We start from the raw sequence: 27,028 nt of genomic DNA on the forward strand, positions 1-27,028 counted from the left end.
CTCAACGTAGGCCCTCGAGGACGGTGTGTCGAAGTTGACGCAGACGCCTAAAGGTTTTCCAAAGCAGAACAGCTGTGGTAATTACTGTCATAGATATGGAATACGTGGTCGGACCATCCCATCGAAAGAACGTTACCAGGTAAGAGAGTAACTTGTTCTTCTAAGGTGTCTGTTGGTTCCATAGACATATAATAAATGATCTTTGGAATACAGGGCAATAGGGGTAAGGTGATTTTTATTGGTTTTTCAAAATTGAAATTATTACACAATTGAGAGGACCCCATGGTTGTTTCGGTTTGGCTGGCTGCTATAGACACACCAATCTGACTCTTATTCACCTTTGCTTTGTTGATGTTAACAAACTCATCTCTTAACCATTGGGGTGTTTTCATCCAATGCAGTTAATTTACGTTCACATAATTTCAACATTTTAAATAAGGCATGCATTGTTAAATTCATTGATTGCAGAGTTATGTTCAACATATTGTTATTCCCTTGATTGCAGGTGAAAGATGTATTTGTGCTATGGTTAAGCATTAAAACATTAATAGGAGATGAAGACATATTAATTGGAGAGTGAGGCACATTTATAGAGAAAGATTCCTCGTAGCTTTGATCACTGTCTGAAAACATTACGGGGGAGCTTGAAAGATGTTCTGACAGGCTATTAGAGAACACCGAATCATTTGGGTCTAAGTCAATAATCACCATGTCCGTTTTTACTTGTTGATTTATTTCAGATGACTTAGAAGTCGGACAAGTGCTAGGCAAAGATTTCAGGATGGCAGTATCTGTTAGGGACTGGTCTAAAGGAAGGGGCTTGTCACCAGCAACACTAGAAGGATCAGTTCTCTCATCTTCAGCAGGGACTAAGGTACTACTTATACGTGGATCCGTAGAGGGTATGTTAAACTCTACGGTTTCTGGGGGCTCAACCTCCAGTGTAGCTGTTTTGGCTCTAAATGCAGATAGGGAGCCGTTGCAAAATTGCCAAATACCGGCGTTCCCCAACGTGCCATTGCTGGTTAGACCACGTCTGTGGGTGGAGCAGGCAAGAGAAGACAATTTATTTTTTATTACCATCAGGTCTTTCTCCCTACGTACAGGGCTTTTTACAGGTAAGCCAACTTCCTGGGTGCGGAGAATCATGTTTTTTTGGGGTTTTTTTCACACTACAATAATAGTGGGATTTAAAATTTACAATTTGTCACCAATCGCTCCTTGCTATGGCTAAGCCAGAACTTCCTGTTTCAATCACTTGAAAAACAGATTTCACCACCAACATGTATTATTAATAATATATAGCCCTACACCCACGCCTGCGCATCGTGAACAGTAAACAGTACTTGTTATACTTACAGGTTTGCGTGCGGGTGCGCTGGATTATGGGTATTTGAAGAGTTCTAGGAAGTGACACGGGTCCATGGGGCGGAGCCACAATCCAAGGAACACCCTAAATAATAAAAACAAATGAGGCACTTTTAGAAGGTCTAATTCCAAAATGGGGCTCAAGGGGCAGCACAGGAGCACACAGTCACCTTTTGTTTAGATCTTAAAGGGGTCCAGTCGAAACGGTGCTACAGCAAAAACCGTCCTCCAGCCAAAATTTTGATCTAACAGCACCAAAAGCTCTGGCCGTGAGAACTGCTCAGCAAGTCCAGCAGAGCAGCGTAGCAGTAAACAGTACTTGTTGTGCTTGCCGGTGCAGGTAAAAGACATAATCTAGTCCAAGATGTAATGATCAGACCAGGGACAAGGGTTACACCCCAGGTTGGTAATGGAGTGATTTTGGGTGAGTACCCAGTCCAGGAGTCTGCCCTTAACATGTGTGGGCATCCTAACATGTTGAGTGAAGCCTAGATCACAGATGGTTTTGTTGACTAGTGTTGATTGGGAGTCGGATGTGTCTTCATAGCCCAGATTGAAATCACCCAAAATCAATGTTTTAGATTTAGGTTTGAGGCTTGCTGGCATTAGGTCAGTGAGATTAATCAGAATGTCTGGCATGCTCTTGGGTGGGCTATAGGTGAGGAAGATATTTACTGTCTCATTAGGATTTATTTGTAACTTAGTCCAAGCCCATAGTAGTTTGCAGTCTGCCAGGCAGATATTGTTAAGATGGATTTCGAACTCTGACCTGGTGGGCAGAGGTTCAGAAGGCCAGCCTAGTTTCTTGGAACAGGGTAACTTTCTGGACAAGCCAGACCAAACAAGGTAGCGTTGGTGGCGGTCAAGACTAGGTCTCGGGAGGGGTGAGGGTGATCGAAAGCCCATAATGAGCACCTGCTGCAAGGACACTACAAATTACTCTATCAGGTGTGTATCAAAAATACATATACATTTATTAATGGTGTTTTAAATCAAACCTAAGCAAATATCAGTATCAAAACTTAAACCCACACACCACTACTATAAATGATATACAGTTACAGTTGCTCTAAAGGAATGGCACTCAGGGTCCACAACCTGTAAGGGAAAGAAGTAAACAGTGCGAATGTACTTGGGGCAGTCCTTCACTTTATCAAAGCCTATCTGAGAGGCAGTCCAATCCCTAAGAAGAGTGGAGCCTTATTCTCAAATGTACTTTCGGATGCAGATGCACGCCGATCGTGCGGTTGGGCAAAAACGGCGTATCTTGCAGGGCTGAAGCAGCTTGGGAAGACAGGTGAGGCAGTGAAGAATAAGTTCCCACTATTCGAGGAGGGTCTCCCCAAAAGGGCAGAACAGGTTCCAAGAGTTGGGAATAGGATGGTAGCACAGGCTACATCGAGAAAGGCGAGTGGCCCTCAGGGGACACTTTTGCGTAAAAATGGATGGACGCGCCAGGGGCTACCGGTAAAGGTTGCAAGTACTCGGCGACACAAGGCGCACTCCAGACCAAACTTTGCCTGTCGAGTCAACTTCGGTTGCGGGTTCAAATGCTGAAATTGTATGGCTTTCCGCGGCTGAGTTCCAGGGATGATTCTGTGGTGGGACAGTGACGATTTCTCCTCTCTGAATCGACTCAATTTCACTGCAGCACGGCAAAGGGGGGCACAGCAGCAGTGCACCCTCGAAGTTCATCACCATGGCTGGGCGACACGGTAACAGCGTGTACTCTGGTTCAAGCGTACTCTCCTAATTCCAGATCTAGGGCACCTTGGTGTATGAAACTTGTCGGGAGAGTGCCTTGGACCCAGTGCTTATGATCTCCAAAGTCTCAAGGGTTAACTCGAGACGACGGCGGTTCCAGAGCAAAGGTCCTGCGCAAGCTGGTCAGTTCAGTGGTTGGCCCAGGAACACTTCCGAGAAGGCTCGCTTGTAGGTTAAGATGGAGGTGCCGTGAATAGTTGATCCCGCTATTCAAATCGGTCGAAGCGCCTTTGCAAACTTAAGTTCAATCAGAGGCAGAGGGGTCCTGCGGGACAACAGCGGGCTCAGGGTGCCAAACCTTCCAGCGGGTCACCAGCGGTTCCTCGGCTTCTTCATTTCAGGATGCTTGGATCATATCCTAGGTTCAGTAAGAACTCAAGAGATTGACCTGGTATGGGTGTTTGGGACCGTCTGTTATCTAGAATCTCCTTAGTGCCAAAACAAAGAGGACCTAATGGGAGATCTTTTCACATACAGGCACACCAGATGTGGACCAATCATGGACCACGGTGGTCCCAGTTATTCCCATCACACCAGACTATCTGGCACCCAGGATGTGTATTGGAACTAGCCAGTCCAGCCCACATCCTGGAGGCAAACACACAAGGCATGCAGAAGCCAGTGAAAGCTTGACATTTAGCAGGCGAATGCATGACCAAATAAGGACTGAGCCGGGTCTGCTCGACCTGGGGAAGGTAAAGGGACAAAATGGCCAAAGGACAGGACAAAAAAACCTTGTGGCATGGCCATTTTGGAGCCAGATCACCTTTCTGTGCCAACCGCTGTAACCATGGTTTGCATGGCAAAAATATGCAAAGCTACAAACAGGGAAGAGAGTGGGCACCACCATGTATTCAAAAATGTTCAGAATATTCAAGTAAAAATCAAATATTTCAAAGAAGAATATACATCCAATTGAAAAGGAGCTGGCTGTGACAATTCTGGAGACACCCGGACTTATAATTGCAACACACGCTGGAGACCAAGTAATAATACTGGGTCACACAACCGCTCTCATATGGGGCCCAAGATGGGCACGTATTTATATCTGATTCACGACAATATGTTCAAGTATCCATAATATACCATACTTCTTAGAGAAAGGAAGATGAGTCTTTCTGATTCATATCAAAAATAATTTATCCATAGTAGTTCAAACAAAAAGCTATCACTAATAATCCTTAGTGAGGAAGCAGTTGCCACAATCCACATGTATTAGACTAAAAAAGCCAATGCATTTCGGAAATTATTTCCTTCATCAGGGCGAGTCTAATTATATAAGTCCAGCAAGCAAGTATATAACATAACAAATGCAAGCGTGTGACATAAATTCATATAATGGTGACAATTCAAACGAAACATACATTGAAAAAAATGAATGAAAGGAAACATACCAATCAGTAGATGTTACATCATGGGTAAATATCAATAGCAAAAAAGAAAAATGCTGTAAGTGGTTTATAAGGTAAATAAATGAAACCAAAGAATATTAGGTGTGGATTTACCTCATTGGTGTGGTCAGTGGTGAAAAACAGAACGTCCTGCGTTCATGCCCACTCAGCAGTGGGTTGTAAATGACATTATGCACAAAGGCATGGAGAAAATCCACTCGTGCTTACAAGGAAACCAATCTGTGGATCATAAAAGATCCAATTGGATACTGTGTTTTACACTCATACTTGGTCAAAGTGAAGGATTGTAATCAGATTCTTACCTTGTAATACACAGAGAGAAACGATCCTCCACTGTGCAGCTGCAGGGCAGTGACAGACTGCAGTGTGAAGCCGTTGTCTAGGCAACGGTTCTTTTGTTTAGCATGTGACCACCTCGTTTCTGTGAGATGCAGGTGGTCACAATTAATGATGTAAAATCGGCCAGGGCCCACAAAAATGACCAACCAAATATTTATGGGGCATCATCAATAGGTGCCCATAATTGTAATGATAAAATCCGAAAAAAATTAAACATTAGAATAATGAAGATAGAAAAAATACTGTCACAGGTCCTGTGGCTGTCTGGTCACAAATACTGCTGTAAATTCGACCAGGGCCCCCAAAAATAAAAAATGAGGTATTTATAGGGCATCACAAATGGGTGCCCATAATTGTAATAACAAATTCCCAAATTAAAAAAATTATGAAAAAACAAAGTAGTAGTGATGGATTTATGCAGGTAGTCACAAATAATGATGTAAAATAGGCCAGGGCCCACAAAGATGTCAAACCAAGTATTTATGGGGCATCATAAATAGGTGCCCATAACTGTGATGATAAAATCCGAAAAAAAATTAAACATTAGAATAATGAAGATAGCCATAGGACCTGTGACAGTATTTTTTCTATCTGGTCACGAATACTGTTATAAAGTCGGCCAGGGCCCACAAAAATTAAAAATGAAGTATTTATGGGGCATCACCAATGGTTGCCCATAATTGTAATGACAAAATTCCAAATAAATATATGAAGTAACAAAGTAGTAAAGATAGAAAAAATACTGTCACAGGTCTCTAAGCTGTCTGGACAGCAAGACATAACGAAATTAAGCTAAGGTAATAGTAAGACTATTCAAACGTAGATGAGCAGTTGAAGTACAGTCACAGTGCGTAAGGTGTCGCCCAGGGGCGGCACCTTGGGTCCCAGACATACGTCCGGGACATGCACTAGGGCTGTTACTAGAATGCTCCAAACATGATTAGACAAAAGGCAACATACGCCAGACAATAATTAAGAAAATAAAGCAAAAAAGGCTACATAAGGTAGAATGATTCGAACAAGTTAAGCTCAACGGCTGTCAACATGTGGAAATGTAAAAAAAAACAGTATCCAAATGTTCAGAACATCTTTCACAAATTACTCTGAGCATCATATAGAGTAGCCAATGCAATCAAAAAGTAATAATTAGAGCACAGGGCAAAGAGACTATGATTCGGAGTGCAGTAGACAACTTCAAGATCAGACCACATATGCCACTCTAGATCATGATCCAACTATCTCAATCAAACAGAACTTAGTTATTCTGCTGGACAAAGCACTCGAACTAAATTGGGTAAATGAACATACACATAAGTTCCTGCTCAATGAACATCCGAGAATTGCGAGTTTCTACACTCTGCCAAAGATTCATAAGGACCCTATCAAACCCCCTTGCAGACCCATTGTCGCAGGAATGGACAGTATAAACCAGCCACTTGGTGTTTACATTGATTTTTTCCTACAACCCCTAATTCAAGAAACCCCTACTTATACTCGAGACACAACTCAATTTTTACAGAAGCTTAACAATATTACTTTCCAACAGGATCATCTGATGTTTACTATAGATGTCAAAAGTCTATACACTTCTATACCACACGACCTTGGAATTGAAGCAGTAGAATGGCTTTTACTTCAATCACCGGATGTTCGAGCCCAAAAGGAATTTATTCTAACCCTTCTGCAATTTATTGCTGAAAATTCTTATTTTCAATACCATAACCAGTTTTTCCTTCAAGTCTCTGGTACATCCATGGGCGCAACTATGGCGCCGACTTACGCCAACTGCTTTATGTACAAATTCGAGTCGGACCACATTTTGAACAAACCGGAATGGAAGAAGGATATCTACATGTGGACTCGATACATAGATGACATTTTTGGCATTTGGACAGGCACAGATACAGCATTTGATGACTTCTTTGAGCACCTTAATAACATTGACCAACGAGTTCAATTCACTAGGGAATCATCACGGGACAAGATTACGTTTCTAGATGTACAAATAATAAAGAAAGACAATGGTTATAGTACCACCCTTTTCCGGAAGCCAACTGATCGCAATAATCTGTTACACCGCCTTAGTTTCCATCAGCCTAGCTTACTAAGGAACCTGCCATTTAGTCAACTTCTTCGAGTCAAAAAGATTGTAAGTGACCCGAGGATTGTATTTCACAGCAACTGGCTATGAAAGAGAAATTTCTTGCAAGAGGTTACCATCAAGAAGAACTGGATTCTGCAGTTGAAAGGGTCAACAGTCTTGACCGTAAAACCTTACTATCCACTCCCAAGAAACCAACAAGGGACCTTAAATCACCAGTATATGTATCAAAATTCTCTACCCAGAGCAATAAAATCAAACAAACAATTAAGAAACACTGGAACATTTTCAAAAACGACATAAGAGTACAAAACTTGTTTTCTGAATTACCTGTATTTGCATACCAGAGGAGTAGGAATCTCAGGGACGAACTTGTACATACAAGACCTCCATTGAACAAAAATTATCACACAACGCACTGGTACGTTTCCCTGCCTACACTGCATCAATTGCAATTCCGTCATTAAAGGCAATGTAATCTTCCATCCACGCACAGGTAAGAAGATCATCCTCAAGACATTTGGCACATGCGACACTGCCAACATCATATATGGCATTAAATGTCCTTGCGGAAAATACTATGTCGGCCAGTCAACTAGAGCAGCCAAAATCAGATGGAACGAACACCGGTCATGTATCCGTAATTCCAACCCTAATTCGGCTGTAGCTCGCCACTGGGCCTTGAACAATCACAATCTTTCACAGATTAAGTTTCTGATTCTGGAGGTACTCGCAAGAAATAATCCTCATGAAGATTTAGGTCTGCGCCTCAATCGCAGAGAGACATTTTGGATTGATAAACTCTGTAGTCTGGTCCCGAGCGGTCTGAATGAGGAGATCAATTACCACTGTTATATTTGATTGTGATACTACTGTTTTGCCTGTGTTAAAGGTGTATGCTTTGCCATGTTTTCACACATAAGGGTCTCTACTGTTCCTCTTGTGACTTTACTGTTTCTACTGTTCTTTCTGTGCTTGAGTTGTATACTTTAACATGTTTTCATACATAGGGGTCTCTTTGCCCTGTGCTCTAATTATTACTTTTTGATTGCATTGGCTACTCTATATGATGCTCAGAGTAATTTGTGAAAGATGTTCTGAACATTTGGATACTGTTTTTTTTTTTACATTTCCACATGTTGACAGCCGTTGAGCTTAACTTGTTCGAATCACTCTACCTTATGTAGCCTTTTTTGCTTTATTTTCTTAATTATTGTCTGGCGTATGTTGCCTTTTGTCTAATCATGTTTGGAGCATTCTAGTAACAGCCCTAGTGCATGTCCCGGACGTATGTCTGGGACCCAAGGTGCCGCCCCTAGGCGACACCTTACGCACTGTGACTGTACTTCAACTGCTCATCTACGTTTGAATAGTCTTACTATTACCTTAGCTTAATTTCGTTATGTCTTGCTGTCCAGACAGCTTAAAGACCTGTGACAGTATTTTTTCTATCTTTACTACTTTGTTACTTCATATATTTATTTGGAATTTTGTCATTACAATTATGGGCACCCATTGGTGATGCCCTATAAATACCTCATTTTTTATTTTTGGGGGCCCTGGCCTATTTTACATCATTATTTGTGACTACCTGCATAAATCCATCACTACTACTTTGTTTTTTCATAATTTTTTTAATTTGGGAATTTGTTATTACAATTATGGGCACCCATTTGTGATGCCCTATAAATACCTCATTTTTTATTTTTGGGGGCCCTGGTCGAATTTACAGCAGTATTTGTGACCAGACAGCCACAGGACCTGTGACAGTATTTTTTCTATCTTCATTATTCTAATGTTTAATTTTTTTCGGATTTTATCATTACAATTATGGGCACCTATTGATGATGCCCCATAAATATTTGGTTTGTCATTTTTGTGGGCCCTGGCCGATTTTACATCATTAATTGTGACCACCTGCATCTCACAGAAACGAGGTGGTCACATGCTAAACAAAAGAACCGTTGCCTAGACAACGGCTTCACACTGCAGTCTGTCACTGCCCTGCAGCTGCACAGTGGAGGATCGTTTCTCTCTGTGTATTACAAGGTAAGAATCTGATTACAATCCTTCTCTTTGACCGAGTATGAGTGTAAAACACAGTATCTAATTGGATCTTTTATGATCCACAGATTGGTTTCCTTGTAAGCACGAGTGGATTTTCTCCATGCCTTTGTGCATAATGTCATTTACAACCCACTGCTGAGTGGGCATGAACGCAGGACGTTCTGTTTTTCACCACTGACCACACCAATGAGGTAAATCCACACCTAATATTCTTTGGTTTCATTTATTTACCTTATAAACCACTTACGGCATTTTTCTTTTTTCTTTTTTGCTATTGATATTTACCCATGATGTAACATCTACTGATTCGTATGTTTCCTTTCATTCATTTTTTTCAATGTGTGTTTCGTTTGAATTGTCACCATTATATGAATTTATGTCACACGCTTGCATTTGTTATGTTATATACTTGCTTGCTGGACTTATATAATTAGACTCGCCCTGATGAAGGAACTAATTTCCGAAATGCATTGGCTTTTTTAGTCTAATACATGTGGATTGTGGCAACTGCTTCCTCACTAAGGATTATTAGTGATAGCTTTTTGTTTGAACTACTATGGATAAATTATTTTTGATATGAATCAGAAAGACTCATCTTCCTTTCTCTAAGAAGTATGGTATATTATGGATACTTGAACATATTGTCGTGAATCAGATATAAATACGTGCCCATCTTGGGCCCCATATGAGAGCGGTTGTGTGACCCAGTATTATTACTTGGTCTCCAGCGTGTGTTAAAAATATGCAAAGCTGCCACCAGCCCTGTCCAAGGCACATCTGTACTTGTACCAAACAATCCTTTTGAGGGAGTCTAGGGCCTTTGAAAACAAAAGGAAGACTCCAGCGCACTGTACTGTAAGGTACTTTGGGCACTAGTAACATGTTGCCGAAAAGTTGCTACATTGGAAAGGACTAAGGGAAACAAAGTCTCCCAGTACTGACTGACTTTAAGGGCATGTCAGTTTCCCAAAGTGAGCGAAAACCCAGCAGAGTGCTGCAGAAGGCTGTGCTCCACTGGCAAACGTCAGGCTAAGCTTGTCAGACAACAGCAAAAAGTTGGAGGGTTCACAACTGGAGGGAAAATTACACATGTTTGTTTGTTTTATTTATTTCTATAGCACCTTAACCCGCAGGTATCTGGGCGCATTAGACAGAGGGGTTACAGATATGCAAGATCATGGAATACAGAATTGCAAAGAGATGCAATCGGACAGTAATAAAGACAATGAGTTACAAGCAATGGATCAAACTTGGAGGTACAGGGATAAATATACAGTAGAAGACCTCGACGGTAATGGACTTCTGTTATTGACATTAGTGCTTCTCAGTTAGCCATTTGATTTACTTCTGAAGTTCGAGAATGACTTGGTAGTCTTCAAGGAAAGGGAGCGAGTTCCATAGCTGTGCAGTCATAACTGGGAAACTGATCCCCCCCCTGACTTTTGTAGTTTGTATCTGGGGACTATCAAGCCAAGGGTGTTAGATGTCCTGGTGACCCATGTTGATGATCTGAAGTTGAATTTTTCTGTTAAGTATAGGGGGGCAGCATGGTTCAAGGATTTATTTGTGAGGGACATAGTTTTGAGTTGAATCTTATCCTTGATCGGCAGCCATTTATGCTGTATTCTTGTTTCCGATATGAGAGCAGTACTAAGTGTGTTGTTTTGCAGAGTTTTTAATTTATTGAGAACATATTTAGTTGCTCCTAAGTAAAGTCTGTTACAATAATCCAGCTTGGACAAGATTAACGCTCTGGCGAGGGTAATGCAGCTCTCCTTAGAGAGCAAAGGTTTGCAAGCCCTGATCGATTTCCCCCGTATAACCAGTGGCTGAGGCCGTGCCGTTCACTTGTTTATGTAAGTTCAGTGTGGAGTCAGGATAAAAACCTAATGTTTTTACCTCTTTAGCCACTGGTATCTTGTTTCCATCAATGTTGAAGGCGGTGTAATCTGTATTCAGTTTGTTCAGGTTTGCTGTGGATCCTACGATCAGCCGCTCCGTTTTATCGTCATTCAGGCAGAGGCCGTGAGTGGCCATCCATGCCTGAATGATTAGATAAATGTTGTTCACTAGTAATACATCAGTGTCATAAATACCCGTTGATGGGAGGAGGATCTGGGTGTCATATGCATAGTTAGTGTAGGTGACACCCAGATCATCGGATAAAGACTTTGTGAACATGTTGTACATGGTGGGTGATAAACAAGACCCTTGGTGGACTCAACATGTAATGGGAATGGGGTCAGCTGCTTCTGATGTAGAGAAGACTCTCATTGTCCTGTTATTTATAAATGATTGTATCCAAGTAACAGCGTTCTGAGAGAAATGGGCTGCTAAGGCAAGGTGATTGCATAGTACTCTATGGTCAACCAGATCGAACGCTGCTGATAGGTCCAACAGTAGTAACGGGGCAATTTTCCCTTTGTCGTCGAGTTCATCAATCTGTGCTTTTAAATCAATGAACGCCGTTTCGTTCCTGTGTTTAGGTCTAAACCCAGATCGGCGAGTCCCTAGGAGATGGTTGGTCTCTAAGTATTCCTGGATCTGTAGGTAAGCTACCCTGTCAAGTATCTTCAGTAAGAATGGGACTGTGGTAATTGGCCTTTAGTTTGTAGGGATGGTAGGGTCCAAGGTTTGTTTATTGAGGAAGGGTAGAACCCAAGATTCCTTTAGGTTGCTAGGTACTATACCTGAGGTGAATGAGGCATTGATTAGTTTGGATGTGAATGGTGCCAGGTCTCTAGCATAAATGGGAATCTTTCTTAACAGATGTTATCAATTTTCCCAATATGTTGAGTTATGGTATAATAGGACTACCCATCCACCAATCCCTTTGCCACAATCTGTTCTCAAAATATCGAACTCTGTGGGCAGGGCGAGTGTTAATGTGGGTCCTGCAGGCTCATGTAGCCAGGATTCTGTAATGGGACAGAAGTTAATTTTATGCATCTTAATGTAGTCGGCTACATCCACTGAGTGTTTGATTAGAGATTGTGTGTTTAGAGCATGCTTTTAAGAGGCCCCACGTCTCGAATCATCAGCGGAATATACTTGCTCGCAATTATTGTTATAAGCTGTAGTTACTGGAATAGATTTGGTGGAGAAACGTGGATTAGCGGCCGCCGCAGTCTCTGGCAATGCGGACCGTGTTGGTGGCACTAAGGTTCAGACATAGGAGAGGTTACCTGCTCTGTGGGAATGACTCCCATATCCGCATTTATCCCAGTTGATCTGGTCTGCCGCATTGTGCAAATCATTGCACCTGTATCCCTCAGCGTGAGGAAAAATCTTACGCCGGTACATGGCGTGAACCAGCAAAAACCAGCCTCTGCTTGCGCGCCGGCACTGATCTAAATGCAAGGGATCTAAATGCTGCCAAGCCACCACGGAAATGTAGTTTTTAAGGAACTACACGCTGAGTACAGCGAACAGTAGACTTTTTGGCAAGATTTTTGAATCTAGGTGGAAAGAAATAATGCTATGCAACTCCTACAAGGTCACAAGCTAAAGTCACTCACTACGGTGAGTAACTTATAATTTTCTCACGTTCCCCCTGAAGCTCACTGTCTCTAGAGCTCTGGTTCTCTCATGGCTGGACTACTGCAACAGCCTCTTTCTCAACCTTCTTTCCTCTACTCCTCGCCCTCTGCAACTAATCCAGAACAGGACTGAGAGACTTATCCATTGCCTCAAGCCCAGGGACCTTATCTCTCTAGCCCTAAAATCTCTCCACTGGCTCCTTGTGGCTGCAACAATCAAGTTCAAGACCCTCTGCATTATCCACAAGGCTTTCTGGGGCCATGGCCCGCACTACATCCAACTCTCTCTCTCTTCCAAAATGCCTTCCTTCTCGAGCCCTTCACTCCGCTACCTCCAACTAGAGGGTCAGAAGGTTATTCAGGCAGAGGGTGGGGGTAGATCTCTCCTCTCCATATGCCTCCCTCTGGAAGGGCCTCCACGGCCCTCTCAAATTCGAGCGGGACCACCTGAAGTTCTGGGAAGCAGCTCAAGACCTGCTTTTTCTCCTCTGCTTTCTCGCTCTCCCTCCCCTGCTGACCACCTGCCTGCAGCACCGACTGGTTGCTTGGTTACCCTGAGAGTCTCACTGGGTACCAGGCTCCTCCATGATCAGTCTCCCACGCACTTCCTCCGGGCCTTCCGCGCACTTAAGGGCTGTAACTGTAAGCTCTACAATCTCCTGCTTCCTTGCCCTTAGCCAGCACTACACTGCCCTGGCTGCACTTCCTCTTTCCCTTTCCCTGAGACTTCCCCTTCTCCCTTCGCCAAAAGAGAGGAAAGCTGTTGATGGGGGTTTAGAGCATAGAAGCACAAGAACAAAAAAAAAGGGAGAAACAAACTCAAAAGGAGAAAGGACGTAGAAGACCCGAGGAGTAAAGGAGTATAAGTGGTGGCATAAGGCAGACATCGAGAGAGGGGATGGGATGGCGTTGTTGCACTTGCAAGATCTGAATGACACAAGGCCTAGTAAGATTGTTTGTCTTATCCTCCCTCCGTTTCCCTCCCTTGTCTTGTCGCGCCTAGAAAAACTTGTGAACAGGCGCGTTATAAATGACTGCCAAATTGGTACCACCCTTACAATCTCAATACCTTACCGTCACTCTCTCCAAAGACGCCAAAAGTCTCCTTCAAGTCCTCCACCTGCTGCACTCACCTTTTTGGTCTTCCGAACCTCACCCAAACCACTCTCCGAGGAACCATCCCAGGCGTCTGAATCAGGTGCATGCTGGCCATTGAAGTCTATTGGGTACAACTTGAAAGAGAAGAGAGGCCAGTACAGACGATGTCAGGCATCGGGTCAGGCAAAGAGGTACTAATATACACGCCAGCTCCATGCAGGCCGGAGACAGGTGCCCGCCTCGTCTCCCCCACACCAACTCTGGGGTTCATGTCCCTCTGGACGGGTCAACCCCCTGACCCCATCCGATCCCCTCTCTCGATGTCTGCCTTATGCCACTTGTTAGGCAGAAACCTGTGCAGTTCCCTTAGGGACCACTGCAAAAAGTTTAAGACTACAGGAGTTAGCAGTAAACCCAATTGGTAGCAGTCACCACCAAGATTTACCTGGTAGCTGTGGCTGAGCAGTCAGACTTCTCTCAAGAAGAGTTGGGCAGTATACAGAGCATACACAATAGGGCAGGTACACACAGTAGAACAAGCAAACACTGACCAGAGCTTTGGTGTAAAAGATATATAATTATTTATTTAAAAACACATCTAAGAAAACACACTGGCACTAATCTCAAGCAAGTTCAAAAACAGTTACTAAAACATATACACTCCCTTAGAAGAATATTAGACAAGTCTTAAGTAAAGCCCCCCCTTATTTTCAGACAGCGGTGAGCGCTTAACGCAGATGGCACTCTAATAATTCGGTTTAAAAGGTAGAGAAAGGCAGAGCATAAATTGAAACAGATCCCAACACTTTCAAAAGAACACAGCAAGAGAGGAAGGCAGAATCAAACCGTGAAGTTAGAGTTCAGAAAGCCGGATCCACTTTAAGGGGATCAGAACGAAATGTGTCCAAGGTCACACGGTTGAAAAGTGCACAAAAGTCTGGAAGGTTCAGAAATAAGTTGGACCAACAGAAAGGGACCAGTTAGATGGTCAAGAGGCCAGCCCAGTTTAGAAGGTTCAGGATTTACTGTCACCTTGTAGCAATCTATAGCAAGGGAGGCCAGGCGGACACAGTACCTTGAAATGGTGAGAACACTCCAGCGGGGGAAGTTGTTCCTGGCAGCGGTTACGAGTTGGTGCTTCGTCCGGCAGAAGAGAAGATCTTGTCGGGGAGGAAAGCAGGGGGTCGTTGTACTGCCAGGGAAGAAACCAGCCGCGGAGTTTCTCGATTCAAAGGAGTGGTCCTTTTATTCGCGGTTCAGTGTTAAGTGGCTATCAGGTTGCCGGGGTGCTTGGCACGGGCAATTCGACCACTAGACGTCCTGGTAGGCGAAAAGGAAAGCAAACTGGTTGTCCCCACCAGCTCAAGGGGAAGTGACTCTCTGCCAAGAAGATCTGCTCTTTCGTCGGGAAGTGGTGAGACGGTTCAGCAGGGCTCCACCGGTGGTGTCTTCGTTGCAGGTCGGCTCAGCTTCTCCCTCTTCGGATTCTCGGGTCCTGTGGCGACTTCTGAGTTCCAGTCCCAAAAGCCCTGCTTTTATGCAAGAAACCCCCATTCATTCAGCCTAGCTGTCAATCAAACATTTTAAGTGGTGAGCTGGCCGGCTCACCACTTGGGCCAATCACACAAGAGTGCGACTTGAGTTGCCAAGGCAACTCAGTCCAGGGTGCCTAAACCCCCTCCCACACCCCCTGTGGTACCCAGACAGAGTGGCACCACTTTTGGAGGCTTCTGTGGAGAAGCCCGCCAAAAAGTGGAACAAAGGGCTCGACTTGGGTTGGAGTTACAGAAGAGAACACAAACGCCATTTTAGAATCGAGTTCTGGCAAAAAATACCAACCGGTGAATTAATATTAAAAAAATAACCCGGCGGTATGTTCAAGGCTATAGGAATTAAATAATTAAAGTTGGTAGCCTCGAACAATGGGAAAATCCCATAGAGATATATTCGCGGTCGAATATAAAAAGTAGTATCCACTGCCACCAGCCAAAACTCGATCAGGGGGGACGGAGACATGCCCCCCCGAATAACAGACCCCGGGGCAATCGAATTGCCCCGACCAGTACGTCCACAATATGATGGTTTGTACCGGTTTCTGTTCATAATTTGGGACTAGTGACTTTACATGCCCTGGGAGACAGTAGTCAGTCCCAGGGTATGGAGTCTATGGTGGGGTGTCACTATGACACCCCTGTGTCACTGCACTGAGGGTGCTGTGTAACACATATAGTAAAAACACATGAGACCATATGGAGTAAAAGACCCCATAGCCCATGAAACACATTAACAGTCAAAGGAACCCCCTCAAATCATGTCCAAGAGTATGAGGAAAATAGTCTCACTCTTGGCAGGAGAAAAAAACAAACTCCAGAAATCCAGCAAAGCTGCTGGGGGACTCACTAGGTTAGGAAATTCAGCCTAAACCGAGAATTCTCCCTAACACCACCTCTTATACTCCTTTACTCCTCGGGTCTTCTACGTCCTTTCTCCTTTTGAGTTTGTTTCTCCCTTTTTTTGTTCTTGCGCTTCTATGCTCTAAACCCCTATCACCAGCTTTCCTCTCTTCTTACCTCCAGGGCGCTCTCCAACTTTCCTCTGCCTTGCTGTACCTGCCTCCGCTGTCCTGTTCTCACTCACCATGCCTCCGCTTGTAATGGTGTTTTGCTACTAACACCCAACACACCAAACTGAGGCTGCAGGAGCATTTTATCCTCTTGCGTGTTCTTGAATTAGAAGCCTCAACCAGCTGTGGTGCACGTTCTGCTATTCAAATTCAAATCCTCACGCAGGGTCGTCATTTGGGGTTTGCCAAGGGTAGCAGCTGCTACCCCTGGCTCCCCCTCTGCTCTGCTATCCCTAGACCTGGCCTTGTGACCCCATGGTCACTGGAAAAAGAGGCAGGGGGTTGGAGGAAGGGAATTCCTTTTATTTGTGCGTTCCACTCTATTAGGTTGCTCCCTACTGGAGAGGGACTCTGAGAAATCTGCTTTATACTAGTACCAGGGGCTTCAACGCTTAGTGTGCTGATACCTTTAGTCCCCAGAGCCCTCTTAGGTCATATTCATGTCATTCTTGACTGCTACAGGTCGCCTCTTAACGTCTATAAACTTGAAGCACAGAGAACACGTCACATAGAAAAAAGCCTTAGATTCCCATATTGACTGTGTGGTCCTGAGACAATTTGGCTTCAGCTGTTCTTAACAACCTGATAAAAAAACGAATGCTACACAGCAGGGTCAGGCATGTGTAAACTACCTGCTCTGTTTATCAAGGCCTACTGACTGTATGTGCCCCATTGTTCCCCAACACTTCAGGGTCAGGCGTGTTCACTCTTGTGGGCAGTGGTGTGTGGCCATTCTAGGGTAGCCAATATTGTTTGTTTTTAATAAACGGATGGGTAGGGTTTAGTCCAAAATGTTCCAGTATTTTTCCATACCACTTAATACTGTTTGCTAAGGCACCAGGAAAGGATTTGCTCAGGATCACACATTTTTGGTGATGAAGCAGAGCTAGGATTTCATGGGCAGCAATTTAACCAGCAAATCTCACCCCATCCACAAACATGAGCAAAGGTTTAACCTTAATGGACATTTCTAGGATTCACTTTGACATTTTAAAGTTGTATATCTATTTTTACGCTTAGTTCATCTGAGGCATGCACTAACGGCAAACTAAATCTCCCATTCTTTCAATCTAAGACTCATCATACCGAAAACAGTGCATATAGCAATACCTTGAAATCGGTGTCATTTCCAGAACATATCATGGTAGTATTTGACACGTCGGACATGTAAAATCATTGTCTGATAAATTCCCACGTGTGCAGATATCTGTGTTGCACCTAAAAAGGCAGTTGTAAATGCAGCTAAATGTGCCACAGCTTTTCTCACCTGGTATCTAGATCTCGTTGGCTGGAGAAATACCAAGGATACAGGAAAAACATCCCTAACAGTTTGGCAGTAAATTGTTGAAGAATGCCTGAATAGTTGGGTTCAGAGGCAGGGCTGTCTATGCAGTTCATACCCAGTACTGTAGCAACAGGCAGTGTGTGGGGCTAGGTCTAGCTAGCTGGGAATGGATAAGAGCAGCATGCAGTACTCGGTGGCAGCACAGCATGAATGCAAATGTCATCAGTGTTTCTCATCTGCTTTGCACATCAGTGAGCCACTGGGCCTGTGATGAGGTGGTGTGCCACAGTAGCTTCTGCCACCAATCCTGCCTGGGCATTGTGTGCCCTGACTCAGATCTGCCAGTCCTGCATCAGAGACACACTGCAGATAGACGCATGGTTAAATCATTTATTTACATGAAGTTGCCCTCTGCCTTTGAAGTAAACCATCTGTTGCTTCCTCAAGCAAATAAATGCAGGGCCGGTGCAATTAATTTTGCCACCATAGGCAAACAGTCAGATTGACGCCCTCCCACCCCACTCCAGATCCTAACCGTTCTCAACCAACCGTCCTCATTGTGTTACCGATTTGCAGCAAATCCATTACCTCTACCTAACACATTGCTCACGTCTTCTGCTGTGGATGGATCCCATTGCACTTTCTTCACCCTCCCGTCAGCTCAGTGTTCAGTTTCAGAAGTCAAATTAAAGCCTCTGTGTTTCATAAATACAGGTTTATTAAGCAAGTCAATGATACTATAGGAACAACAATCCCCCCCACCAAACGTAGTAAAACATTTGGTTTGATTTTCTGGGAAACAACTGAGGCTCATGTTAATCAGCCAATATACAATATAAAAGGTTATGGAAACACTTTAGAGGAGAAATGACAACAGGTGGATATGTATATATCTTAAAATGTTAAAATAGGTTGCTCAAAACATTAGAAACACATTTGTGTAACTCTACCAAGTGGCATGTCAAAAACGAGGAAGGACACATACTGAGAATTAATATTTGAGAAGTAGAAAAAACTTAATGAAACAAAACCCACTTACACATTTAAAAAAAGATGAACTTTCATTATTTTATTTTTTTAAAGAACTGAATCATGTAAAAGCATGCTCCCAGGATAAAGGGCTGAAGACAGCTGTTGGCGCTTGCCAGCTTCACTCTCATTCAATTGCACACCCTCCCACCAACCACACCTCCCACAGCCTTGTGTTCACGATGTGAGAATTGCCGCGCAGTAGGGGCTGACTTCTAGGCCAGCATGCAAAAAAAGAAATCCACATACGAATTTGGGGCAGCTCAAAACAGCAGCACCAGGTGCCCTGCCAGATTTGGCGCCACTCCACCAAAACGCAAGAAAAAAGCATTGGCAATGCCAACAGCTTGGCCTTTTTGTAGGCATGGGAAATGCATTTGCCATGCACTGCTGTTGTGATATTAACTGGCCATTGATGGTAGCAGGTGCAAAATGGTGCAAGTACCTGAGTATATAACTGCAGTGCCTGGCAAATGTAGGCCTAATACCTATACACAAGTCCAAACTGTTGGCTTTGCCAATGGTTGTTTTTAACAGGACTTCTGTGAAGGACAGCATAGTGCTTTTAAATTGATTGGCTGTAGGCAGGCATGGTAAGACATTTTTATTATATCTTTAGTGCATGTACAGCTCAAATTAAGTCAATAACTCAGAAGACTGCTTTCAAAAAACATTGGCAGGCACTAAAAGTGCAAAGTTGTATGGTAAGGCTTGAGTAAAGCGAGCTCAAAGACATCCCAGGAGTGGATGCGTTGTGGGCAGGAAGTGGGTGAGAATGGCCATAAGGTCAAGGTTTAGCATGGCCTTGGGTAGTCACTGGGTGGGGTCAATAAGCAAACACTGACAACAATTGTGTTCTTCCGCATACGCCATTGCTCCCCACTCAGATTATAGGTGGTGCTTTCCAAAACAAAATAAATGTTCTCATGATTCATCACATGGCCTACATGAAGTCCAGGACTGCTATCCGCAGCATCACACAGGACTGCTTCCCTTATCTGTGGACTCAATTATAATTGTATCACCACCCACAGCATAATTCAAGGCTATTACTGCCTATATGCACAGCAAATTTTGATTCCAACTTTGAGAGTCATTTGGCCAGGCCTTTGGTTTAGTAGAACATGGCGAAACCCAGTTACATTTATTTACAAAAAAGACGTTCTGCTTGACAAAAATTAAATGGGGCTCGGACCGAGTTATTTATTTCCCTCAGTTCATAAAGTAGTGAGCGATCTGGGCAGCCAGGGACACCCATTATAAATGCAGCGTCAGGGACAAGGGTATGACACAGAGCTGGGGGAAGTGGAGGGTTGTCTGTCTCACCTGATTAATCATCTGCTTTCTCCATGTTCAGCAGCCACACCAGCGCTTTCTCCACGACTTGGTCCCGTCCCTTTGAATATTGTTGTAAGCCTGGAATTTACTTCAGAGCCAGACGAGAAAGTCAGTCCATCCCTGATTAATGACGCACAGAAGACAGAGCAACCATGGCACGTGCGGTGCTTGCTCCATAAGACACGTGCCAGCGCTGCCACAGCACGCGCATGATGCCACTCGTGAGCATGACCAAGGCCTTACTCCAACCTTCAGAGCCGCCTGGTCTCTCTGCTGTTGCTGTCAGTGCCAGCCTGCAGTGTACAGGGCCGGTGCGATCATGGGCAAGGCAGTATACATTAAACGTGTGTGGAGTTAAAGCAGCATTTTGCTGCTCTAACATTTTGCACATATAGGCAAACGTCTAACCTTGCCTAGTGATGGCAGCAGCCCTTTATATTTGGAAGGATCACTCGGGGGCAACGCCCTTGCTTTGGGAACAAGAGGATGCATTGCAACATGGGCTCAGTCCTTGTTCCAGTGCTTGGATGGGGGAGGAGGCTGGCATCAAGCAAGATATAAAAGACCAAAGAAAATAATAAAATGGGCCTTTTCAAGGGGTGATGTCATGGAGCTGATGCTGTTTATATTTTAAAATTAAAAAAAACACTAATTACTGTGACCTGCACCACATCCTTCACCTCTATCTTCAATCTAACCAAAAAACTGAGGGTTACTTACCAAATAAGCAAAACAGAAAGGTGATGGCTGGAAGGTTTCAATTCATACATAACCACGGGCACAGCTCTGTGCAACCCTCCAGACCGTAGTTTTTCTGCCTACCAAGCCACTACAGGAGGGGCAAGGCCATATGCAAATCAGGTTTGTTCCCACCCCAAAAGGGGCAGCCCAGCCAGAACTGCGAGGTCACATCCCTTCTGCACGACACCACAAGCATCCTCAGACATGTTTTAGCCTCATTGGGCATCATCAGTGAGGACTAGACTAGGTCTGTAGGCCTAGCAGGCTTTTCTAGGGGTAATGTCATGGCGCTGCGGTTTACATTTTAAAATTTGAAAAAACTCTGCAGTTACTGTGACCTGCAACACATCCTTTCCCTCTATCTCCCATCTAACAAAAAGAAAACGGTGTGTTACTTAAGGTGATGGCTGGAAGGTTTCAAATCATTCATAACCACTGGCACAGCTCTGGGCAACCCTGCAGACAATCGTTTTTCTGGTTGGACTTGTGTGGACTTGCGTTGGTCAGTTGCCATTTCTAATCTGTGGCCAGACATTTGGCAGGCACTGGATGTCTGCGCTTTGGGTTTAGGCCTCTTCGAGATGCTCTGTCTGCAGTTTAGCCCGAGTAATGTACAATAGTCCAGGTTGTTGTGTTGGACATCTGCTTACATTCACAGTATTTTGTTAATATGGGCCTATACACACTGATATTAACGCTACATGTGGTGATCAATTCTTGTATGAAATGTAGATCATATTACAGTGATTACGTAACCTTATGTTTCTTAGTGTACTGAAGAACAATGCTATTTGATGCCACTTCCTATTTTGTCAAGGGGTTAAAGGTTGTGTGCCATCACTTCCCGTGATGTCACTTGGGGGTAGGGTTAAATGGCATCACAATCAGGGGTCGTGTGGTGTCACTTCCAGCTACCCCAGGCATTTTGGTGAAATGACGTCCCTCCTCAGATGCATGTCTTTATTCGGGAATTTGCAGCTGAACCCTTTGGGGCAATCTATCAAGAAGGGCGTCAGTCATCTTGCCCTTCGCAATGCTGTTGTGAGCTCTGCCACACTCCATACATATGGGGCCTGCCACCAGTATGTGCTGGGCCCATGAAACTCCATGAACAGTCCTCGTGGATCTCTTCTCGCCATGAGAGAGAAGGTATGTGTTGCATATCGCCTATTATTTAATCGAACAATGCGTGGTAGGTTGCTTTCGGCGGCACACCGTGATTGCAGTTTCTCTACCAGTTCCTGCTTTCACAAGTTAATTTACAGCTGTGGAAACGCACTGATTTCCGAAACTGAACAAGCAAAGTAACAATGCAGTCATTGAAACGTTTAATGTTTGGCCTGCTGTTTCTTTTACACCTTCTTCATTGCTAGGAGTTATCGGAGATCAAGCGTTTAATAAACCTGGATAGTCTTCGAGGGGGGGGGGGGGGGCTCTCTCAGGCTTGTAGCAGCAACAATACTGAGCCTTAATCGCGTAGCGGGAGGTGTCGCCAGGCATCCGGCGCCCATGGTTTGTTTCTACAGCTGCATCTTCTGACATAATGTCACTTAATTTTTTATTTGCATCTCCAACTCATCTCTGCGAACAATCCACCCTACTGCTTTTAGTACACTGGAGCAATTTTTTTTGTTTTTTTTTTACGTGTGGCACATTTTAATACTTCTGAATAGGTACATTTTGGTACAGCATGATTGGCAAACAGTTAAATCCTAAAACATCTAATCTAGCACACATTATAATTACATTTTTACCCTGCAAAAGGTATCTTAATTTCGGTCTGGAACATTTCAGGTTTATGATATTGCCATTGGTAGTGACATAATTAAATGTTCTTTTGGCAGCTGGTGTTTGTTTCTGATGTGATCCAAATTTAACGCTTATTTGAGTTTTCATTGTCTCTTTTTTTCAGCCTTCTGAAGACATCTGTACTGTGGCTTGGAATCGTCAAGTACAACATATACTATCTTCTGCTCACCCCAGTGGGAAGGCAGTCGTGTGGGATCTCAGGAAGAATGAGCCCATCATCAAAGTCAGTGACCACAGCAATAGGGTAAGCTGAAGAGGAAGAGTGCCCTCCTCCCTCTTCCTCATGGTAAGGAAGAAAATAACTTCAACTTTCATTTTCAAAGCGAAAAATGCCCCTTTGGAGTGACAATAGTTAAAACACAAACCTGTTTTAAATGCGCGTATTCTTTTTTTTAAAAGAAATATGAGATGTAAAGAAATAAAGAAAGCAGATATACGTAAAAAAGGAGGTAAGTGCAACTTTCTGAATGGGAAGGGAAAATTAAAAGCCGTTTCACCCTGGCATGAAACATGATGGGAGTACAGGAGAAGAGGGATGGTTCTGTTAAAATAACTTGCCCGGCTGGTTGTGATGTAGCTAGGCCCAAGCAGACCTACTGATTTGAGGAGGAGTTTTTTTTAATTTTTTATTGTTTTTGGTTTTCATATAAACCTTTACAAGTGTTTTACATTTTATATTTAGATTTACAATATCTATACATCTTGTCTCAAATTCGTACAACTGTACTATGTCAAATTAAGAAAATCAATTAATATTACAGTGGCCATCTGGAATCTTATTTCTTGTCGGGAGTATCAGATTCCATAACTCTTGTGACGTAGTTATACAACAATTTTCAAACGAGTGCTTCAAAAAAATAAGGATCTCTGGTCTTCCAGATTTGGACACTCGCTTACGAGATGTTGCAGAGTTTCTATTTGAGTAGAACAGCAAATGAATCTACAAATACTATCGTCAAGTTTTATTTGTTTTCATCGTACTTGAATTTCTCGGGTATAAAGGATGTTCACTCGGAATTGTAGTATGGTTTGTCTTTAGTCAGAACTTAAGCAGATAATTCTCTGTTTCTTTCAACTTTTCATCCAAAAATATTGCAATATGGCCACATTTATAGGTTTTTGCCTAGGCCACAGTTGTAATCCAGTCGCACAGAAATATCTTTGTTTTTTCACGCATTGAGTTAGAAAGAAGTGTATCTTCAGTGAGGTCTGCTTCTTCTAAAATCTGTTGAACAGTTTTCTCCAGCCTTGTGCAAATGGATGGTCTTTTTTTTCATGTACTCGGCAAGCATGGGAAGTACAGATGGTAGACTCTCAGGCTCCAAAAATTTCCTGTGCATCGAACACATTTTCCATTTATAGATTCCATACAGAGAAGATAAACCTAGTTCATAACGCAAATGTACTATTAGGACTGATTTAGGTATATTTAAGATGGTCTTCCAGTAGCAACTCTCCATTTTGAGCCATTGCTCCTTATTTACTAGTTTTGACTCTGATCCATAAAAAATTATTGGAACTATTTTTTTGTAAATGGAAAATAATTGCTGGTTCGATTGAAAATGTTCCATGCTTATGTAACATAATTTTAGTTTGAGATATGGCATGATTTACTTAAGCTTGAATATCGTCATAGTAAGGTTGATCTTTATTGCAGTTGCTGATGTTTACTCGCTGATATTTGTAGACCTCCATCTCTAAAAGTTTTGTGTCCAAATACCATTTGGTAGTTTTTGGTTTCCTGGCTGTCCTCGGTGGGTGTATACATAAGGTCTTCGTTTTCTGGACATTGAGCACTAAGTCATTTCTTTTGGTGTATTTTTCCAAAGTGATAAGTAGATTTTGCAACCCAACTGGTGTTTAGACATTAAAATCAAGTCATCCGCATAGAATAATGCCATTATTCTAGCTGTGCCTAGTCGAGGGGCATTGGCTCTGATGTTCTATAGTTCCTTTGTAATACCGGAAATGAAGAAGTTGAACAATGTAGCCGCCGTAAGACAGCCTTGCTTAAGACCTTGTTGAGTCATGATCGCTTCTGTTAGTTGGCCTTCCTGGGTTAGTCTTATTTGGATAGTAGTATTCTGATGCAACTGATGCATATAGCATAGGAGATGTTCAGGACAACTGGCCTCCTTCAGTTTGATCAACAACTTGTTCCGTGACACAGAGTTGAAAGCAGCTTTGAAGTCGACATATGCCATGTATAATGCTTGCCCAGTTGTGGCCATATGAGTTCATATGGCTGTAATGATCATTCAATTTACAGAAGTATTCAACAGTTTCCTAAAACCAGTCTAATGTGGATCGGACAGATTGTTTTCTCTCAGCCATTTATTAAAATCTTGCATAATCAAACTGGCAAATAGCTTCCCAGGCACATCCAACATGGCAATTGGCCGATAATTGGTGGGGTCTTGCCTATTGCCTTTCTTGAATACCGGAATAATGGATTGCGCCATGTCAAAGGAACCCTTTGGGTGTCGAGCACCTTCGTGAAGATATCAAGGATCCCGCCCATTTGTCAGGATTCTGCTTGAGTGTAAAATTTGATAACCTATCTGGGCCGGGTGCTCGAGATTTACGTAATTAGGCTATCAGTATTTTGAAGTTTTCAAGGTCAAAAAAAATAGTGGCGGAAGGACTTGTTACCTTTACAGATGTTTGATTGATCATGCTCTAATGATGCATATAACCTGGAGAAGTGAGACTTCGAGGAGGTTTCTGATACAGTATTAAGTTGTATGGACATGTGCACCTTTCGACTGTCAAAGTTAAGCAGCTCCCACATCTCTTTTGCATTTTTTCGCCTTACAGTTTCTAGCATGGCTTGACTGTCTTTTTGATATAATGTGCTTTTCCTGCTAGTAATCCAATTTTTATATTTTCTCTTTAGATTTTTTAATAGTGCAATTTGTTCTAGGGGTGGTAGTAGATGAGCATTTCTTATTTCCCTACGAAGTAGTCTTTTTCGATTCTGTGTTTCCCTGTCGAAAAGGTGTTTATTCTTGAAATCGGATCTGACTTGGTTCCCTGAAATTTGTTTGAATAGTTTGAGTCTTTACGCAGTGTCACACACTATTGACATCTCTTCCTAAATCATTCCTGATGATATCATATGAACTGTTCACTTGTTCGTGTGACCACTTGAGGCGACTCTGCCCGCTGGTTACAGTAACTTTCTCTGAATATTTCTCGCATACACTCTGGACAGGGTTGCAAAGCCATGACCATTGTTGTGGTCACTCATTCTCTTGATATGTGACCTTAAATGTGTCAACACATGGTAGCATCTTTTGATCAATATATATATAATCTGTGATGCTTATCTGCTTCTCCTTTTTCCATGTTGCTGCTGCAGGGATGTCAGTTTCAATGGTGCCATTTGCCATAATAAAACCTCTTGCTTTCATTAGTTGGTTCCATCTAATGGTTTCCGGGGTTTGCTTACTCCTTTTCATTGTTTACCATTAGCGCCTAGGTGTTCCAGAATGTTTATGTAGTGTTTTAGAATGTTTATGTAAGCATTGAGTCAGTTGAAGTGCTCACCTTAGGAGGTAGCTGTAGCATGTTTTGAGCTCAGAATAAAGTTTCTACAAACCCACTGAAGGAATGGTTATTTCATGAAAAACAATACTGGCGACCAGGATGGGATGAGTAGTCCAAGGAGGATGATCACTGACACTGCGTACAAACATGGATTATGTAGAGGTGAACTATCTACATCATATTACATGAGGATTGACGACCTGCCCTGCTGAATCATGGAAGGGCGCCTGGATCTACTCACCCGGAGACCTTGCTTGTGGATGTTGGCGCAGGCTGTGTTCCTTGAGCCCGTAGTACTCTGCAGCGACGGGAACCTCAGGTGATAAGTGGAGAGCAGTGGAGCGTCGGAGTCCTGCACTGCTCGTTTAGGCGGTTGACTGCCTTGGTGCCTCCAGCTTGCGTGCACGCTTGCAACCGTGACAATTGCAGGGAGAGGAGGGAAGTTCCTTGTCAACTGCATGATTGCCTGATTGGAAGTGTGTGTTGACCCATGGAAGGAGGCGACTGTGTCTGACTCCACCCTCAAAACCGAAGCCGAGTGAGTGAGCACAGCGCCAAACGGCTGCAAAAACATATTATAATTGGTTATTTATAACACCCTTAAAGGAATGGTTCGGGCAGAAAATGTTGTCGTCCCTATGGTTCGGCCATGTGGTTTTGACCATAATTCGATCGATCGTACAAACATTTCCTATGCACATTGTCCGAGTTTTCGTCTCTTGAACACAAGCAAAATCAGGCAGCAGGGCGCGGCCATTTTGTGATAATCTTATCACTTTCTGCATCGCACTGGGTGACCTGCGTTTGCGGCACTAAATCGTATCCCCTGATCCTGACATGACTAGACGCGTACCGCCCATTTCACAACGCCAAAGCACGTCTCGTGTCAACATTCTCTGCGCCTCAGCTACTGACGTGTCGCCATGGAAACGGCAGGAATCCTCTTTCCTGGAGAAGTATAAACAG

At 43.3% G+C, this 27,028-nt stretch overlaps 1 protein-coding gene across 4 annotated transcripts in view; it reads left to right on the forward strand.

Moving 5' to 3' along the window:
• SEC31B (SEC31 homolog B, COPII coat complex component) overlaps positions 1 to 27,028 on the forward strand; it is a 2,991,081-nt gene that overhangs the window by 768,814 nt on the left and 2,195,239 nt on the right. For 3 of the 4 annotated variants that reach the window (XM_069610491.1, XM_069610490.1, XM_069610492.1), the window contains one exon: positions 22,617 to 22,757. In XM_069610491.1, coding sequence (XP_069466592.1) covers positions 22,617 to 22,757 — 141 coding nt within the window. Of the gene's footprint in view, positions 1 to 9,134; positions 9,243 to 22,616; positions 22,758 to 27,028 lie in introns of those variants that run through there. The other variant, XM_069610493.1, reaches the window with a different exon arrangement.

This window comes from Ambystoma mexicanum, chromosome 8 (assembly GCF_040938575.1).
Source record: "Ambystoma mexicanum isolate Mex_15411 chromosome 8, UKY_AmexF1_1, whole genome shotgun sequence".
Lineage (NCBI taxonomy): Eukaryota > Metazoa > Chordata > Amphibia > Caudata > Ambystomatidae > Ambystoma > Ambystoma mexicanum.